The following is a 20,370-nucleotide window of genomic DNA, read 5'->3' as shown; positions in this document are numbered from 1 at the left end:
TTAGGGGAAGTGTATGCACGTTTCCTGGTATTTGATTGGGTGAGCAGTGAGAGTGGGCGGGATAAAGCCGCGCCCATTCTTTCTCTTCCTGAACAGAAAAGTATGTGGAAAATGGCCGAGTGATGCATTTCAAACAGCTTACAATTCACACATGCTGCACTGGTTGTATTTGTTTCATAAATAATATTATGTAAACGATAGGTTGATACAGTACCTGTCAAACGTTTTGAAACATTGCTAATGTCCTTGAAAGAAGTCTCTTATGCTCATCAAGCCTGCATTTATTTGATCAAAAGTAGGCCTACAGAAAAAAACAGCAATATTGTGAAATAGAGTTACAATTTAAAATACTGGTTTTCTATTTTAATATACTTTAGATTTTTTTTTATTTCTTTTTTTATGTGATGCAAAGCTGAATTTTCATCAGCCATTACTCCAGTCTTCAGTGTCACATGATCCTTCAGAAATCATTCTAATATGATAATTTGGTAGTTTGTATCAATGTTGGATACAGTTGTGCTGCTTAATATTCTTTTTGAACCCTGTGATTCTGTTTTCAGGATTCATTTATTAATAAAAAGTAAAAAAGAACAGACAATTATTCAATATAAAAATATTTTCAATTTAAATCTTCACTATCACTTTTTAACAATTGAACACACCCTTGCTGAATAAAAGTATTCATTACTTTCAAAAAAGAAAGAAAATAATGTCCCCAAATGTTTGAACGTTAAGTGTGTATTGTTACAAAAGATTTATATTTTAAATAAATGCTGTTCTTTTTTCTTTTTTACTTTTTATTCTTCAAAAAATCCTGGAAAATGGTATCACGGGTTATAAAGAAAAAATATTAAGCAACACAGCTGTGTTAATATTGATAACAAATCAGCATATTAGCATGATTTCTGAAGGATCACGTGACACTGAAGACTGGAGTATGGCTGATGATAATTCACAGAAATTCATTATTTTTTATTTTACAGTTTATTAACGGCAACGGAGAGGAAATGGCTCAAATCAAAAGACACATCTGACCTGAGTGTGTATCCATCTCTGCTTTCTTCCTTTACGGTTGATGTTCATGCCGCGAAAATCTTCATATTTCCACAACAAGATCAACAGCGCCTCTAACACACAAACACTTTTCAAGACATTCAACTCTCTCCTCTGTCCACCTCCACCACCACCACCACCACCCACCTCCTCTTTAACTGCTGATGATTTTGCTAACTTCTTCACCAACAAAACAACTACTATCAGCAGTCAGTTCTCAGCTCCACACACACAGGAACCCAGACCAACCTCTCACACAGCCAAAAACCTGCTCTCCACTAACAGAGGAAGAAGTATCTAAACTTCTCCTCTCCAGATCCCATCCCCTCACACCTTCTGCTGGCCATCTCTCCCACACTTCTACCAGCACTCACACATCATCAACTCATACTGGCATTTTTCCTATTCAAGTAGCCTCGGGTAACTCCACTGCTTAAAAAACCAACATTAAACATCACTTTTAGAGAATTACAGACCCGTCTCTTTCCTACCATTCATTGCGAAAACACTTGAACGAATTGCTTCCAACCAAGTATCATCTTTCCTGTCTCTGAACAACCAGCTCGATGTCAACCAATCTGAATTCAAGAAAGGGCATTCAATCGAGACTGCATTACTGTCGGTCACAGAAGCCCTGCGGATCGCAAAAGCTGCTTCCAGATCTTCAGTTCTGATTCTCCTGGATCTGTCTGCTGTCTTCGACACTGTGAATCTCCAGATCCAGATCCTCTCATCACTGGACATCACAGGAAATTCCCTCCACTGGTTTGAATCCTATCTCACAGGTCCTTCAGGGTCGCTTGGTGAGGCGAAGTATCCAAAGCACATCAACTGAGGTCCAGTTCTTGGACCCCTCCTCTTCTCCATTTACACCACATCACTGGGACCCATCATACAGGCACATTGTCTCTCTTACCATTGCTATGCTGATGACACACAGCTCTTATTTCATACAGATGATCCCACAGTAGCTGCACGTATCTCAAGCTGTCTGGCGAACATCTCGGCATGGATGAAAGAACATCACTTGCAGCTCAACCTGGCATAGACTGAGCTTCTCGTCCTCCCGGCCAATCCGTCTCTAAAGCACAACTTCACTATCCAGCTAGATTCATCCTCAATCACCCCATCAAGGGCAGTCAAAAACATTGGAGTAATATTTGATGACCAGCTGACCTTCACAGACCACATTACAAATACAGCTCAATCATGCAGGTTTGCACAACATCAGGAAGATCAGGCCTTTCCTAACTGAGCATGCAACACAACTTCTCGTCCAGGCCGTGGTTATGGCTCGATTACTGCAATGCTCTTCTGGCTGGACTTCCATCATGTGCAACTAAACCTCTACAAATGATCCAAAATGCTGCAGTCTTGTCTTCAAAGGGCCCACGTCACTCCTCTGTTCATCTCTCTGGCTACCACTCGCAACTCGCATGAAGTTCAAGGCATTGATGCTTGCTTACAGATCGACCACAGGCTCAGCTCCCTCCTACTTTCACTCGCTCCTACGAGTCTACATCCCTTCCATCACAGAGAGCCACAAAATCACTCTCTAGAACATTCTCATTCCCGGTTCCATGCTGGTGGAATGATCTCTCCACCCTCATCCGGAATGCAGAATCCCTGACAACATTCAAAAGACAACTGAAAACTCATCTGTTCCAGGAAAAAAAAAAGTCTGGCTTATGCTACTCTGAGCAATGCCTGAACTTTGTATTTTGAGCAATTCTTGCGTTTTTTTCTTCTTCTTTTGTCTCTTCACGATGACTCGTTTTTAGTCCTCATTTGTAAGTCGCTTTGGATAAAAGCGTCTGCTAAATAACAAATTGTAAATGTAAATATATATATATATATATATTGTATATTATTATTTTTCTCGCTATCTCTCTCAAGGTTCAATAAACTCTGAGTAGTCTGAACATTGTGTGCTTGACTAAGATGACTACATGGAATGTAAATGTTATCTTTGTCACAGTCAAAAGATCGATCAACAAAGTAATCCAGGTGGATCCAGATACGGTGACCTGAGACAGCTTGTAAAATTACAAGAATTTCTTGCAAAATGTATACCTTCGTGTCTCTATATGACCATAAAGATCCCATAAATCTCGGGTCCCTCCTTTTGTGGAAACTGTTAGTCTGATTACTTGAAAAAATGTGTGCACTTAAAATCAATCAATAAAATACTTCTACTACTACTACTTATGGCCAAAAGTAGTACAATTTATGAGCTATAAATTGATCACCAGCTGTTTTAGCACAATACGTTGATCTTTGAAGTCTTCCTGCAGATTCTGGTGAGTCAGTGCATGTCTGCTGGGCAGATGTCATTGTCTGTCCTCGGTGTGAAAAGGAGACAAAGGCAGATTTGAGGGATAGTTTGTCCTCTCCAGATACTGCAGTCTCCATTGTCATTGGGGAAGCAAAGTGCCAAACCAGTTCTGAGGGGTCTTTGTGCTGCACTGAGTTATGCTGGGCTGACTGTAACCGGCCCTTCTCCTCTATTGATCGATTAATCGTAGGGATGTTTGATATACATCATCTATGGGTGAGTTCTGTCGTGGAAATATTTAATATGAATATAACCAACTAAATCTGACTTCTTCTGTCCCGTCAAGAAGCTACTATCACTACCTCAATCACACATAGATGTCTTTTGAGCGTAGATTATATTTCTCAGCTGCACAGCATGTACCTGACCCGACTCCCAAGTTGACCCCCCTTTGTAGAAATGAAGTTTTGTTCACTGATCACTGGCCACAACAACCAAGTGAGTCTCCTGAATAGAAAGATACATGTACATTTAAATCAGTTGAGTAAAAATCAATGTCACTCAAGTCTTCTTCCCTGTGATTTGTTCTGATTGGTTTGTAATGATCAAAGCTAATCTGTTAGTTCTACTGTGTTAAGCACTTTTTGGTATATGGCCTTTGACCTGAGCATCCTTAGTCTGCATTTCTCTGTACATTTAATGTCATTTCAACCCATTACATAAATTATTTCTATCACAGTTATCATGTCAAAAGACAAGACATAATCCATATTAACGTCTGTATAATAAAGGAAGCAGGAATGTGAATTTAGATCTTGGATTAGAAACAGTTCAAATGTTAGCTTTAATCATCTCACTCATGTTGCTGATTCATAACTGTTATCTTGAAATTCATTATAATGATTAGTCAGTGAGTGTACTTATTCCCAGAACACAAAGCTCTATCATCTTAGTCATACTATAGTAGCGGGGAAAAGGGAGTCTCCCAGAACTTCCTTGGTTAAACATTCTGAATCATCAACGTGATCTTTGATCATAAGCTTTGTAATTTGTGTTCTAATGAAGCAATCAAGGTCACTTATAGGCACACAAGGTCATGCTATACTGTTTCAATTTACAAGCATGGCTGTTTCTTTGGGAGTTAAATTAGTCTTCTTCTGTTCAGGGTGTTTTGTGGGTTTGCCATTCCAAATTTGGAAGAAGAATCTGGCTGGTATTACTGAGTTTTGCAGGTCAATGAACTGTGATCTTCACAGCATTAAACTCTCAGGGCAGGGGTGTGGCTTCATTTGGAAATGAAAACAATCTCTTATCACTCTGCTGATCTGAACTTCTTCAGCTATTTCAACCTAATTAAGAGTACGAAGAACCCAATCATTTGCCATGCCTTAGGGGGTTTCTCCAGTAACTGGTTTGTTGGCAGAAATCAGACTCATTATAATTGCTGAGATGTTTCTGCAGACAGCATTAAATGTTCATGCATCATATCATAGAAATAAAGGGAATAAAATTTCCCACTGAAAAGTAAACAGAGTTTTAAAAGGGGAAATAATTAAATAAAATGAATGTTCACACAGAATGAATATTCTGTTATTAATTCCTCTCATACAGTGTTGTTTTTGTTAACTAAAAGTATTACAATCATTTTGGTAACTGAAACAAAGCTGAAATCAATGTCCTCCTTCCCATTCACACTGATCCACTAAAAATAAAATGAAAATGTATTCAAAATAATTCATAATTCAATTGGTCTGTAGCCTACTATATAACACTGTCTAATTATTCAGGAGAACATTATGTATGTTCATAATGCTCTTTTTATAGCCTATAACCATGATTCATGGTCAGTACAGCATATAATAAAGTGCCATAGAAGCAGACTATGTGCTATATTTTAAGTATTCTGCAGAATACAGAGAGAAGAATAAAGATACCGGTAATTAGATTTAAGAGCTGTAGCAGACGTTTCTCAAGAGCTACTGTATACATGGCAATGACAAAAACCAGAAAAGGACAAAAAACTAAACTAAAGAAACACTATATGCTGATGTTTTCACAAATTTGTGTTTTTGAAAGTTTACACAGACAATAACGGAATCATTTTCAAAAACTTGCACTTTGACACCAGTTTTCAAAAGTTTGCATTTTCAGGCCAACAAAACATGTTACCATGTAAAATAAACGTCCGAAATGCATACAATTTTTTCTATTTTTAGTTGGTGTCGTTGAAGGTTTGCCGTGACAGCCCTGAAGATTTTTCCAAAAATTCTGCGTTGTATGTGAAAAATTACAGCACATGGGTTTCGAACTAAATTTATTAATCTATACCTTTAAAGTGGTTAAATACTCAAATGAGTTTAATTATTTTGCAAAGTTAGTTTTTCACCCCATGAGCATGCATCTAGCATCAGCTTCAATTCCATTTGAGTGCATGTGTGTACATTTATCTACACTGAAAGTATGCAATGCATCCCAGCTCATTGTAACTGCATTATCTTTTGACTAGTATTCCCACAAGCAGAGATACCTGATCTCATGAGTGCATGGCCTCTGCTCTCTCATGTCAAGTCACTGCAGTTTAGATCTGGCTCTGCAGCTGTGTTCTGTACTTGCTCCCTCCCCTGAGCATTTATCACAGACGGAGACAAACCTGTTTTTGGAACACTTCGTGTTGTGGCACACATGGTTTACAGGCTGCTTTCTTCATGGTGCAACTCTATAACATCATGCAGCACCTAAAGGTGTCAACAGTAATCTCTCATGCCTGCTCGCTGAGTTGTCTCGCATCTAAAGACCATTGCATGTTTGTTTGTAAAAGGAGTATTTATGTGGTAGCCTACATTCTTTTAAAAGGAGTGCTGATGTCTATATGATAAAAATGCTGGTCAAAAACACACTCGTCCAGATCTGGATGCACTAAACCAAAGAGCTTAATTTCCTTATTCTGCTTCTGCAGAGAAAAAAATATTAGTTTTTTGGCAATGAGAGATGAAGCAAGAGCCATGTTATGCAAAGGCTGTTGCCTGTGGTTACAAAACCAAGATTACACAATATTCACAAGAACTGAGAGCATTGAGCAAGTTAAATGGGTAAATTGGCCAACGACCATTGCTCTAACAAGGGCTGGAAAGGATGTATTATGTAATACAACAAAGAGGTAGAACAATTGGCATGCTTGTCAGACCTGACATAAGGAGGACTTTGTTGGACATTTCATGAAAGTCCTCTGAGCCCACCGAATGCATCAAGTTATGATCACATGACTGACTGACTGAACTGAACTGAACTGAATCCATTTTAATTTCTGGTGAGCAACACTCAAATTCTCTCATGCAGTGCCAACCATGTCTATGGTGCCAACACTTGTTATAGCGCCCCTGGTGGTGTACATACATTTCTCCCACATACACTCACATATTCACAAAATATGAATTCTAAAACAGCACATAAGCAGTAAATAACACATTTTTCGTTTATAATAATAATAATAATAATAATAATAAAAACACAATTCATTAACAACCGTGAGCTGTTTGTTTTATTAATCTATAAAGCAAAGCTGTATGTAGCCACTAGCCTATTATGTATGACTTATAATGTGAAAATTAAAACTCTATGCTATTGCTCATATTTATATTTTACACTAGGTAAATTAACGGCGTCTATACAACATTAAAATGTAACATCGTCAGAAGTGTTAAATATCGATAGTGTCTCTGTCTCACTTTTTTTAACCTCATTTTCCCTTCAGGCAGTTCGTCGGGCAGCCTTAATACAGCGCTGAAGAGCACATTGTGCCGTTTGAAGGACCCTTTTCGGTTTCCGCCATCTAAGAGCTGGTGGTGAGTTACCGTCACGAACGAACATTAACGAAATAAATATGATATTCGTTTATATATATGCTTTAACTTCATCCAGAAACGTTCATATGTTTTATACACAGGTGGATTGCACATCAAGATGCAGATTTTCGTGAAAACCCTCACGGGGAAAACCATCACCCTCGAGGTGAGGCAGATGAGCCGCACGAGATAGCTCGACACTTCATTATTTGATTTAATTTCAGCGTTTGACTACTCGAGGCCAAATTATTTTGCATTTGATGCATCTTTAAATACAATAGTATAGGGTATGTAATGTAATAACTCAAGCAAAGGCAATTTTTCTTATTGTTTTACGGAAGCCCTAAATAATGCTAATGCTATGTCATGTGGCACATTAGAGGAGCTTAGAAATAAATGGAAAATGTTTCGGGAAACTGGATGTTTTAAAGAAATAATAATATTAGGAATATTTAAATTCAGTTATGCATTTTTTTTTTACTACAATTCCCCCCCAAGCTAACATTAATGTATGAGTAACGCTTTATAGGAAGGTTGAACAATACTTAGACATAATGTGAATGCTTGTGTGACCATTTACTAATACATTATGGTTAAAAGTTGTGTTTGTTAACATTTTTATGCACTGTGAACGAACATGAACATTTTAAACTAACATTATCACGCCATAAGAATATTTTGTTAGTGATTTAACTAACATTAACAAATGATACAATATTGTAAAGCATTACCAATGTATGATAAGTGCCAGATGCAGTGGTGTTTTTTTCCTCTTTTTACTTCAGATAAAATAGATATCAGTTTAAATTTAAAGATGTTAACTTTGAACAAAAGAAAACCAATGTCAGACTAAATCAGTTTGTGATTTGAAAAAAGGTCTCCTTTTACATTTGAATTGATTGAATAACTATGGCTTTAATGCCGGGTACACATTGTGTGATTTTGGGCTGTCCCAGATGAAAGATGACCAATCGTGGCGATTTCTGTGGTCATATGAGAGAGTTTCAAAGATGGACGGTTTTGCGACCAAAGATATCCTGAGATAATTTTCTAACAGTGTCATAAATTTAGCCTAATCATCAGTTAGCTACTCTGTACGCGTGCTACTAGCCAGTAAACATGCAACATGAAATGGTGTATTGATCGACACAACACCTATGCTAAAACTACTTCCTACAAGCCTACAATTTCCAAAATTGGCATGCCAAGTTGGCCTCTCTTCCCTAGCCATGACCATGTTTATTTTCTCCTCTTTTACTACCTCATTTTTTTTTTCAACGCACATATAAACCACAACTGCCAAAGTGAGATTCATCTTGCTCTATTTGTTTACCACTAGCGCATGCTTATGACGTTTTCTTTTATACAAACTTGTGCCGTAGCCTACGATTCAATAGGTGTCATCATCATACAGTCTACATACATTTTGTACCCAAGCTTATTAGATCCATGTTGTACAGTGTGATTTGTAATGTATAGGATAGCTGAAATCGCAGCAGGCATTAGTGCAGTTTACTGTTATGTAATCTCTATTGGCCTCAATGTTTTATAGGTTGAGCCCTCTGATACCATCGAAAATGTCAAGGCAAAGATTCAAGACAAGGAAGGTAAGTTGTGCGTGATGCTGTGCACTACAAACTAAAAGTGAAGACAAAAGACTGACTGCTAAATGTCTTGTATGCAGGAATCCCTCCTGATCAGCAGAGATTGATCTTTGCCGGTAAACAGCTGGAGGATGGACGCACCCTCTCTGACTACAACATTCAGAAGGTCAGTGAATAAACATCCAAGCTGAACGATCATTCAGCTTTACATGTCTTAATCTTCATCATGCTGCACCGCACAGGTGTTCAAATAATGTAATAGACTGTAAAGCATCCAAATGAACATTGCGCTCGTTCATCCAGGAGTCCACTCTGCATCTCGTGCTGAGACTGCGTGGTGGTGCTAAGAAGAGGAAGAAGAAGTCCTACACCACTCCCAAGAAGAACAAGCACAAGAGAAAGAAGGTCAAGCTCGCTGTGCTTAAATATTACAAGGTAGGTCACCTGTCGGCATGTATTGTGTTCTACTTCGGGAGTTATCAATATGAACTAAGTTGTCTGTCTTGATCCTCAGGTTGATGAGAACGGCAAGATCCACCGTCTGCGCCGCGAGTGTCCCGCGGATGAGTGTGGAGCCGGGGTGTTCATGGCCAGCCACTTTGACCGTCATTACTGCGGGAAGTGCTGCCTGACTTACTGCTTCAACAAACCAGAGGACAAGTAAAGTACAGTCCTGACAACATGCTCTCTGTGATAAACAGGAGATTCTGTTCTGGAGTTTGTACTTTGTAAATAAAGTTGTGGCCTGCCACATTTAAAAATGAATCTCTCGTCTCGATCTTTGATTCTTGGTAACGGGACATGCATACTACTTTAGTAACAAAGTATAATTTAGGGGTTATCTTTTTGCGTTGTAATATTCAGTCCCACTTTATATTAGGAGTTGATGTACTAACATTTAAATTTGATACTATGCTCGTATTGTGTATTTGATTTTACTTTGTACTTGCATATTTAAAAAATACCTGTAATTACACTTGATCCCACCCTTAAATCTACTCATGCCACTAAACCTGTCCTTAACCATACCTGCAATAAATATTGTACTTATTTTTTGATGAAAGTACATGGTTAAAGACACCTATTCACCTAATAGGAAGTGAGAACTAATATTCTTCCTTACCAACATTAAATGTGACTTGTGTACACTACTGGTCACATGTTTTAAATTATTATTATAATTTTTTTGTGTGAAGTCTTGTGGAATACTGGAGCAAGCATACTGGAAATTCAGTTTTGCATCACAGAAATACAATTTAATTATATAAATCCTTTAAAATGTAATTTTTCACAATATTACTGTGTTTGATTACTTAAGACATCCTTGATGAGTATAAGAGACCTCTTTAAAGAACTTAATTACTCCTTTACTGTTGACCAGTATTGTGTGTATGTATATATATGTTTAATGTATTCTGAAAGCTCTATTGTGGGGAAGTATTTTATAAAGGTTGAAATATTTACTTTGTAAAGAAAAGCCACCATGAAAATCATACCTTTCAAAGAACAAATTTTGAAACCATGACTCTTCCTCATTTTTTTATTTACATTAAACACATTATGTACACGTAGTTCAGTCCTTATATGGAGAGTCAAAATTAAGTCAATCAAATCTTACTGTTTTTTTAATATCTGTTGATGAAGGTGTAGGATTGCAATAGCAAATTCAGTAACAGCTTTTGCATACGCATGTATACAGTACAGTATACTGATGCACCAATTGCAGTCCCTTAAAATCCTGGATCCCAAGATATTTTCTGTTTCAACTCGGATTCGCTGTAACAAACAATATCATCCCCGGGTTTGTATTGTAGCTCCTCATTATCTAAAGAAAGGCCACATTCCATGCCTGTCTTCACTGTCAGAACATCATCCTTCAGGTGTTTCATTGTTGTCAGGGATCCTGAAGGAGGAAACACATGAATGGAGAAATCAGTAAACAGCAAACATTTAACATGTCAAACATGTTACAACCATGGCGTTTATCAGCACTGATGCATTGGTTTACCTTCCCAGAGAATCTCTCTCCCTCGAATAAGTCTAAATTTCATCTTTTTGTCCAGAAAGCCCTTCTGAACTCTACAGCCAGCCACTGGGATCTTCTTTTTCCCGACCGTCACATCAAACGTGGCCAGAACTGAGGCCTCGCCTGAAGCATGAGGGAAAAGAAAGACGAATAACCTCTTTTTTCATATACAAAGCACTAGTTTGTTTTAGTCATACACAGTCTTGTACCTGTGTATTTTTGTCCAATTTTCAAATACTGAAAATGAGGCATTCATATGCCTCATTTTCAGTTCCAAAAGGAAATACAAAACATGTCTCAATTGAAATAAAACAAGTTGACAAAAAGATTCAATCCAGTATTTGGTGATAATAACATCATAAGGAGAGATTGAAAAGCAATTTAAAAGGCCGGTCATTTTTGACCCGGTATATCAAATTATGCAAATGATTTTCACCACATGATGTTAATAGAACAAAGTTCAATGTTAAAATCCACGTGTGATATTAAAGCTAAACTCACCAACGATATTTTCTTCTGTGGTCGGGGACAGTTTGCTGCTCAAGTCGTCTTTGAGTTCGTCTATGAGTTTGTAGATGACTCTGTGTAATCGTAAGGGAATGTCCTTCTTAGCAGCCATCTGCTGAACCGATTTATTTGCATCAACATTGAACCCATATATGATGCCTGACCAATGATGGAGAAAAAGAGAGAATACAAGAAAATGACCAAGTCTGACATTTTAAGGCAAACAAGTAAGGACAACAGTAGCAGTCAATTCAAGGGCTCTAAACCTTTGTGGTGGTTCTCAACCTTTTAGAATTCAACGCCCACCAGTGCCACAGGCAATATTTGAAGATCCCACTAGATTTCTGGTAAAAGCTGCTCATTTTCATATTGCTATATTTATAGACATTTTGAGTGGCAATATATATATATATAGGGCTGTCAAAATGAACGAGTTAATGCACACCGCCAACTTGCCTACCTGAGAACGTCTCTGCCAAGGTGATGTCTTTTTCTGAGATGTCGCCCACACCGAAATGTACCACATCCAACTGACACTGGTCATCAGCATCATAACTTTCCAGGATGTTCAAAATAGCCTCCACTGAGCCGTCAACATCACCTAAATAATCAGACGAGTGCAGCCGGGCACAATAAATTCTTAGCTGTCTGAATAAAATAATACAGGGAGGAACTTCATTTTGTCCATCATGATATAATAAGTCACAGTGAAATAGAAGGTAACACTTTATTTCAATGGTCCACATTAGACATACTACTAACTATAAATAACTTTTTAACTACATGTAAGGTCTCATTAGAGTATTACGGTAGTAGACTGTTAGGTTAGGGTTAGTGGAATAAGTTGACATAGTTGCGAAGTTACTTATAGTTAGTAGAATCAATATCTAATCAAAATAAAGTGTTAGCATAATTTTTAATCAAAATGTCATCTTTCAGTAAAACACATGACGGTCTTCTTCAATCATTTAGTCCGCTCAAACCCTGCTACTTTCTAATGATCAACCTCAAGTTTACATTCAGATCTGCCTCTATCCAAACAACGGATAGAGGCAGATCTAACCCGTTTCGCTCGGATGCACGTCACTATGGAAGATTTGTCGCTGCTTTCATTACTGTTTCCCACTTATTAAACTTTGTTGCATTTTAGAGACTGAGAAATATATTACATTTTTCATGAAAATAATTTAGGCAATATATAAACTATGCACAATAAAGGTTATTTAGAATTAAAAATATATATAGATATATTTTTCACTTGCTTTTATTGTCAACAGTCCTGGGGTCTCATTTATAAAACTGTGCGTAGGATCCTTCTAAAAGTGTACGTGTGCCCGAAAGCCAAAAATGGCGTGCGCAAAAAAATATTCAGACTTTTTCAAATATTCAAATATTTCAAATATTATAAAACCGTGCGTACGCCAGAACCTGCGCAGGATTCACTTTATAAATCCCAGCTAAATAAATAAAATAGTAGGCTATAAAATACCATACATTTCAGAAAAAGTTTTTCTCAATCTTTTCCACTGGCCAAATAGTATAGATTTATATTTTTAATGGAAACAGAACTTTTTGTGCATTATTTGCATATATTTTATTGAATATAAAACATTTTGTAACTTTATGATTTCATGTAATTTAAGTGTTTACCTCCATTAATGAGAATGGCATATTTAATCTAAATGTTTATATTAGAAGTAAAACATAGTTTTTAACAACTGTTATTGTGAACATGCACTGTATTTATGATTCGGACTCATAATGAAGATTTACGGTTTTACTTCATCTGCTGTTAGATAAGCTATTTATGCGTCAGTTTCACTAAAACGGCCCAACACGCTCGCTGGCGCGGACATTTAAGAAGGGATGGATATTTGCTTCAAGTGATAGGCTTGGTGAGTTAAATTATATTTGTATTATCATTCTGCATGTATAATTTTCTTTAGATTTTCAGTCTAAAAGTGACCAAAAAGACATTTAACTCCAGCTCACCATCGGTGTCGCCAAACTGCTCCGTATCCAAAACGTTCGTACGCATGGGTCAGAGTTTGCGTGCAGGTGCGCACATTTTCCCGTCAAGTTTGTTTTTATAAATCATATCTTATGCGCTGGAAGTGGCATGCGCCTCTTTCAGGGCCTGTTTTGTGCGTACGCAGCAGTTATAAATGAGGCCCCTGGCGGATGACGGATCATCATCTCACCTTTGATGATCACGGGCAGCGTGACTTCCTCCACGTCAGTGTTCTCTCTGGCCCGGTGGATGAGTTTGTGTTTGTTGGCCCGGTACGTGGCCGCCCTCTTCTGTCTCCAGGAGAGATGGGCCGTGCTCTCCCGCTCTCTCTTGTAGCTGTCGTCATGCTGCTTCTGCTTGGCTTCGATGATCTGCTGGTCTTCTTTCAGCTTGTCCTGCTCTTCCATGTAGCTGCGCCACTCCACCACCTCACGGGCCCTTTGCTAAGAGAACAAACTATGTGAACTACGCCAGTGTGGAGGTTAGCCAGTCATAACATATCTCATTTACAATACCAGTCAAAATTTGCAATCATTAAGATTTTTAGTTTTTGAAAGGAGACTCTTAAGGTCACCATGGCTGCATTTATTTGATTAAAAATACAGTAAAACTGGAATATTATTACAATTTAAATGAACTGTTTTCTATTTTAAAATGTAATTTATTCCTGTGATGGCAAAGCTTAATTTTTTAGCACCATTACTCCAGTCATCAGTGTCACATGATCCTTCAAAAATCATTCTAATATGATGATTTGCTGCTCAAGAAGCAATATTATCAATGTTGAAAACAGTCGTGCTGATTAATATTTTTTATAGAAACTATGATACACTCACTTCAGAAGTTTAGGGTAAGTAAAATAAAAAAGGAAAGAAATACTTTAATTCAGAAATAATGCATTCAAATTATTAAAAGTGACAGTAAAGGCATTTATAATGATACAAAAGATTTATATTATCTATAATAAATGCTGTTCTTTCTATTCATCAAATAATCCTCAAAATAATAATTATGATAGTAATAGGATTTTATTCTTGAGCAGCAAATCAGCATATTAGAATGATTTTTAAAGGATCATGTGACACTGACTGGAGTGATGATGAAAACATTAGATATAGAAAACCGTTCTTAATGATATTTTACAATAATACTGTTTTTACTGTATTTTCGGTCAAACAAATGTAAACATGGTTAGCATAAGATACTTTTTTTCTGATACATGATTACAAAAATCGTAATCATTCCAAACTACTGACCGGTAGTGTATAACATTTAAGATAAAAAATAATAAAAAATCCGACAAAAGTGTAGAATATGGCTCTTTAAAAACACAAGCTTCAGGATACCTCTGATTCCACCTCCAGGATCTCCTCACCAGCAGAGGGAAGCTCTTTCCAACCCACGATCTCCACAGCGATGCTGGGCCCGGCCTCACACACAGCCTGATCGTGTTCATCAAACAAGAAGCGCACTTTAGCCCAGCACTTTCCCGCCACCAGCGTACAGCCCTTCCTCAGAGTGCCACGCTGGATGATGGCCGTGGTAACAGGCCTGTGAAACACAACAGCTGATGTGACTGATGCCTTGATGGCAGTGATACGAGTGTGGTTCTTCTTAATCTCTGACACTGTAAGGACAGGTCTTGTTCACGCTCACCCTTTGCCTCTGTCTGTGCGGCTCTCGATGACCGTCCCTTCTACCAGGCCTGTGGGGTCACCCTTCAGCTCCAGGACCTCTGCCAGTGCCACCGTGGCTTCGGCCAGCTCTATTAAATTGTCCCCCTGCAGAGAAATTACACTCATTAATAACATATTCCTACTAAAAGCCAGAAAAAAATTTTATTTGGATTTTATGGGGACTTTAATGGTGGCATAAGAGTTGAAGATATTAGGCAGGACCACTGTACCTTTAATGCGGACACATGGATGGCCTGTATTTCCCCACCAAACTCCTCACAGACTACATCATGTCCTACAAGCTCCTCTTTCACACGGTGGGGGTCAGCCTTGGGTTTATCACATTTATTCACAGCGACAACGATCGGCACTGCAGATAAAAGCACATTTGAATATTCATGACACACAATAAACAAAACAACTCCAGCTGGATCTCAAAATGAAATGATATATAATATATAAAATATATAATATATAAAAATGTATTTTATATATATAAAATAATGTATAGCAAGTCTAAAATTAATAAATGAATGAATATAAATATAAATAAATATAAAAATCTGACTACATTTATTGTAATTCTGATGTTCCTAATAATTTTTAAATTGCGACTACCTTTGGCTTTTTTTGCATGCTGTATGGACTCAATTGTCTGTTTCATCACACCGTCATCGGCTGCCACCACCAGGATGACGATATCAGTGACCATGGCTCCGCGCGCCCGCATGGCAGAGAACGCTGCATGACCAGGTGTGTCCAGAAAAGTGATCTTTTCCCCCGAGGGCAGCTGAACTGAACAGGACACAGACTCATTTGATCACAACAGTCCTTTACTTGGTACAGAGGATGCCAAACATGGCATTTGTCTGAAAGAAAGTACATACTGCAATCTTGGGAAAGAATTGCTTGTTTTCAAAGGAAATCTGCATTTCGGCTTTCAGTTTAAAGGGGTGGTATAATGCCTTTTTCACAAGATGTAAAATAAATCTCTGAAGTGTGTGTGTGAAGTTTTAGCTCAAAATACCCCACAGATATTTTTATATAGCATGTTAAATGTTAAAACACACCGTTTTTGTGTCTGTCCCTTTAAATGCAAATGACTGCTGCTCCCAGCACAGAGGGCAGAGCTTTTGTCCTTTTACCGCACACACACATGCACTGAAAATTTCACAAACTTTTAGCCTTTTATGTTCAAACTGGAGTCAGACAAAGACGGAGAGACTCAAGAAGAAGTGACAACATGTAGAAGCAACAGGATATATCTGAATGGTTAGTTGAAGAATTTATGTAGCTTATGTGTAGTTATCTTAGTCATTGATTAGCATATTCGGTGTTGATAACCTATAAAACGTCCCTACCAGCCATTTGTTGTAGTCCTTAAAAAACTATTTCTTTAAAAGAAAACATCTCCCATTGCTTTGAACTTTGAGCATCGTAACTTTGCAGATGTTGTTTATGCTCAAACAGCAACATTACACACTAACTAAAGTTAAACACACTAAGAAAAGTCAAATCATAATCAACCAGTCCTTTAACCCTCGGAGACCCAAGCATTAATATCCATGATCATTCATGATTCATTATTTTTTACATCCTTAAAGTCACCACGAATCCAAAATTACCATTCTTATTTGTTCGTTTTAAATTCTATATTAGTTTTATGATCTCTTTATGAACTTTTTGAAGCGTCAAAGTTGTAGATGCGCAGCTGTCAATAAAGGGACAGTAATCTATAATTTTCATCAAAAAGATCTTCATTTGTGTTCAGGAGATGAACTAAAGTCTTACGGGTTTGGAACGACATGAGGGGGAGTAAATGATGACAGAAGTTTTAGGTGAACTATCCCTTTAAGCCTTTTCCCATTACTAAATACTTAGTCAAATACTTTGTAAATATATATTTGTGTGACTTTAGCAAGCTGTGGCAGTTAATGTTCAATTCTTTCCACACCAAAACTGTTGTGGCAAAATTCAGTGTCAACTTATTTTTCACCCATATTTAGTGGAAACAAGGTATTATTTAATTGCTTTATACAAACATTGCAATTGTGCAACACTGGGTCTCTGAGGATAATCGGAAAATGTTAAATGGCAGAGATATGTTGAGTTCAGTATCATGCCTGCCTGGGGACTACGGACGAAAAATAGCCTTTGGCTAAATCCGGTGCAATGCATGAAATGCAAATTTTATGTTAAAAATTGTACATGGTGGTCCCTTTATAAATAAATAAATAAAAAAAGTACCCCGGAACGCTCCGATGTGTTGCGTGATTCCTCCCGCCTCCTGAGCAGCGATCTGACTCTTCCTCAGGCTGTCCAGAAGGGTGGTCTTTCCATGGTCTACATGACCCATGATGGTCACCACTGGAGCTCGAGGGACCAGCTGAGCGGGATCTGGGGGAGGCCTGACAATTCAAACAGGTTTTTAGACATTTCTGTAGAAAATGATACAAAAGTCAGACAGCTGTGTTAATAAAATCGTCCTCACGTTTTCTGGATATCTTTGTTTTCTCTGACTTTAGTTTCAACCAGTTTGGCCCATTTGTGTTTCATTCCCGATCTCTTCACCGCCTCTTTTATCCATTTCTCCTCCAGCAGTGTGTCGGGCTCCAACTCGTCCAGATCCACTTCTGTGTTGAGCAGGGCTTCATAGATGTGATCTAAAGAGGGGGAACAATACAGATATAACCTCTGTGATCACCATTTGTGGACATTCAGAATTTTTTTTTAAATTGCACTAAATTGATCAAAAGTCTCAGTAAAGAAAGCAGTTCTTAAAAATTGTAATAATATTTCACAAGATCTCTGTTTTTTGTATATTTTTCATCAAACAAACACAGGCTTACTTAGCATAAGAGACTTCTTTTTTAAAAACATGTTGATGTATATATATATAGCTTTAAGAGACAGAGACTCGATCATAAGCTCATCTGATTTAGATCAACACTCACCGATGTCTTTATTCATGGCCTTGGCGAGTTCAGCCACAGTCATCCTCTGTTTGATCTCCACCTCCTGCTTCTGTTGCTTCTCTACCTTCACTGGTTTCGATTTGAGCTTCTCAATTTTGAATTGGCCCTTATTCTACCATAAAACAAACGCAACATGTTTTGCTCACCACATGCACACAAGGCATCCAAACAATCTGCTTTGTGCTGTAATCTGTAATTAATCTTGTGAACTGCATGGGAATGCCGTGACCCTTCTGATAGGTTCAACATTTTGAGTCTGACCTGTTTTGCAGCCAGGTGTCGGACCTGAAGACAGGTGGACGACGCTGGGCCAGGGACCCAGGCAGGGGGAAGACGTGGACTCCCATGATGCCAACAGGACAACACAGTCCTGCCAATCAAGCCTGCTATCCGCTTCATTGCAGATTTTCTAATAATAATAATAATAATAAAAAGCTTTGCAGTTCATATTCGAACAATGAATATGAAAATATAGCATTGATCCAGGACAAGGTCAGTACAATGACTACAATTAACAATTGCACTATATCTTAGAAGACAAAACACATTTTTAAACTGATGTGAGAGGTATCATGAATAGCAGTATTAGTTGATTACTCATTTTGTACTTTGATACCATGGTTCATAGATGCTATAATACCATGAAAGTTTGATAAATGCAATGGTACTAAATGACTATATTTAGTCATTTTATTAACATGGTACTCGAGCCAAATTAAAGAACACCATATTGTATTACCATGGTACATGACAAATGTTCAAATAAAATAGTATTACCATGTCATCATCATCACTACCATCTTCTTCATAAAAACATGGTAATACCACGGTACTTGTTATATATTTCCATATATCTATAATGCTGAGTCTGACATTATATTACAGTAGCTCAAAGCAGGTTACCAGATTATTTTCCTGCTTGTGAGAAACTTACTTAAAAAAACGTACTAAAGAAGAGAAAATACACTCACCGCTGAATTCATTCAGTATACAGACTTGAAAGCAGAGACGAGAAGATAAAAACCAGTTCAAGCAAATAATATCTAAAGTCAGATGTCATTTCTGCTGTATGGGCGCCGCCATGACAGTGTATCCCACAATGTATCGCGCAGACTGCAGTTTACACACACAAACACGCGGTGGCGACAAAATCCACAGAGTTCGCGGAGCTCCGAAAACACAGTCATATAGAAATAGAATAAGCGTAAAATTAACTGCAATCATGCATAAAATGCTCCAAAACATTTGTAATAAAATATGTGTAATACCCAACACAGTATATTTTTAACATATCTTTTTATACATACATATTTTTTTTTTAATTTAATTTATTGTCTGAGTCTATTGTGTTAATAGATAGGCTGTGTGTGTAGGCTACATCTTATTTATCTTGTAGCCTATTTATATGCGTTTTATACTTATTTATAAAAGCTTTTTCTGTGTACTGGACGCTTCACCAAGACAGTAACTTGAGCATTAGCATAGCTATCAATCTCATCTCAATCTTTTTTTTAAATGTGGGCAAATGTATCTAATTTAATGTTTTCAATGCTTTGGCAATGCAAAACCATGTCAAAAATGCTATTTGAATCTAGAATAAGCCTGTAGCCTATTTGTTACTTTTCTCAGCGCTGCTCCGGACGAACCAATCACAGTCTTGCGAGATTAATGTTTGTTTGTGATTCTGTTCGGTGGATTTATATTTGTACTTCAGATACAATCAAAATGTGTCCAATATACTGACATTTAAATGGGGATTTCTGAACCACCAAACGCCCCTAAAACCACATTTTATCTTACAGTAAAGTTTTTTTATTTAATCAAAAATCATACAATCTTTTTATTTGTTTCAAATCACTTCTGCTAACAAATGCAGGAAACATGAGCACAAAGCACCACAATATGAGCAAACAAAACTGCAGTTTTCATAATTTAGAAGGGAAACATGATAAAATTAGATAAAGAGCAAGATACACAGGTACTCTTGAGATATTTGCTTTTAACAAATACTAGGTGCATTTATGCTAAAAAAAAACAACAACAACAACAAAACACAGACACGCTATTCTGCAGGATAGGAAAAATTACTGTAATATACAGTAGTCAGAACAAATGAGCCACAGCAGTTTTGATGCTACATGCACAGAGGGACTCTTATTTCTTTATTTTTATTTTACTTTCATGCAATTTGAAAAAAGTGAACATAGAATAATTTAACACATAAAATGCAAACAATACAAAATACATTTAAAAAAAGAAAGAAAGAGAGACAAAATAAGGAAGGAAAAAATATAAATAGGCCTGAGTGTCAACCAAACCAAGACAAACTAAGAGTCGTAGTTAAGGATTGTTCTGTTTCATTCTTACTGACCGCCAGAGGCAGTGTAAACACTATGGATTA

At 37.3% G+C, this 20,370-nt stretch overlaps 2 protein-coding genes across 2 annotated transcripts; one reads left to right on the top strand and one right to left on the bottom strand.

The window, feature by feature from the left end:
* The first annotated feature begins 6,491 nt into the window (after positions 1–6,491).
* Positions 6,492–9,539, top strand: rps27a (ribosomal protein S27a). The gene is made up of 7 exons (XM_079627685.1): positions 6,492–6,635; positions 7,080–7,170; positions 7,272–7,336; positions 8,723–8,777; positions 8,855–8,940; positions 9,078–9,209; positions 9,289–9,539. The coding sequence occupies exons 3-7, from the start codon at positions 7,289–7,291 to the stop codon at positions 9,436–9,438; spliced, it is 471 nt and encodes a 156-aa protein (XP_079483811.1). The 5' UTR covers positions 6,492–6,635; positions 7,080–7,170; positions 7,272–7,288; the 3' UTR covers positions 9,439–9,539.
* Positions 9,540–10,191: 652 nt separating this feature from the next.
* mtif2 (mitochondrial translational initiation factor 2) lies at positions 10,192–19,142 on the bottom strand. The gene is made up of 14 exons (XM_079629047.1): positions 18,941–19,142; positions 18,231–18,378; positions 17,949–18,081; positions 17,486–17,657; positions 17,242–17,402; positions 15,613–15,789; positions 15,225–15,364; positions 14,975–15,099; positions 14,665–14,869; positions 13,509–13,761; positions 11,768–11,908; positions 11,302–11,466; positions 10,783–10,923; positions 10,192–10,677 (listed from the first exon to the last, which is right to left on the bottom strand). The coding sequence occupies exons 2-14, from the start codon at positions 18,366–18,368 to the stop codon at positions 10,505–10,507; spliced, it is 2,124 nt and encodes a 707-aa protein (XP_079485173.1). The 5' UTR covers positions 18,369–18,378; positions 18,941–19,142; the 3' UTR covers positions 10,192–10,504.
* Positions 19,143–20,370: the final 1,228 nt, after the last annotated feature.

This window comes from Phoxinus phoxinus (assembly GCF_949152265.1).
Source record: "Phoxinus phoxinus genome assembly, chromosome: 11".
NCBI classification, from domain to species: domain Eukaryota; kingdom Metazoa; phylum Chordata; class Actinopteri; order Cypriniformes; family Leuciscidae; genus Phoxinus; species Phoxinus phoxinus.
The sequence above is the reverse complement of the archived record's forward strand: the minus strand, read 5'-3'. Positions and strand labels throughout refer to the sequence as shown.

Coding starts and splice junctions, on each gene's coding strand:
- mtif2 (XM_079629047.1), bottom strand. CDS start 18,368: ATGAAGCGGATAGCAGGCTTGATTGGCAGGACTGTGTTGTCCTGTTGG. Junction 11,909..13,508: donor GCTGCCCGTGATCATCAAAG/GTGAGATGATGA, acceptor CTGATTATTTAG/GTGATGTTGACGGCTCAGTG. Junction 11,467..11,767: donor CTTGGCAGAGACGTTCTCAG/GTAGGCAAGTTG, acceptor ATCATTGGTCAG/GCATCATATATGGGTTCAAT.
- rps27a (XM_079627685.1), top strand. CDS start 7,289: ATGCAGATTTTCGTGAAAACCCTCACGGGGAAAACCATCACCCTCGAG. Junction 7,337..8,722: donor GGAAAACCATCACCCTCGAG/GTGAGGCAGATG, acceptor AATGTTTTATAG/GTTGAGCCCTCTGATACCAT. Junction 8,941..9,077: donor CTGACTACAACATTCAGAAG/GTCAGTGAATAA, acceptor TCGTTCATCCAG/GAGTCCACTCTGCATCTCGT.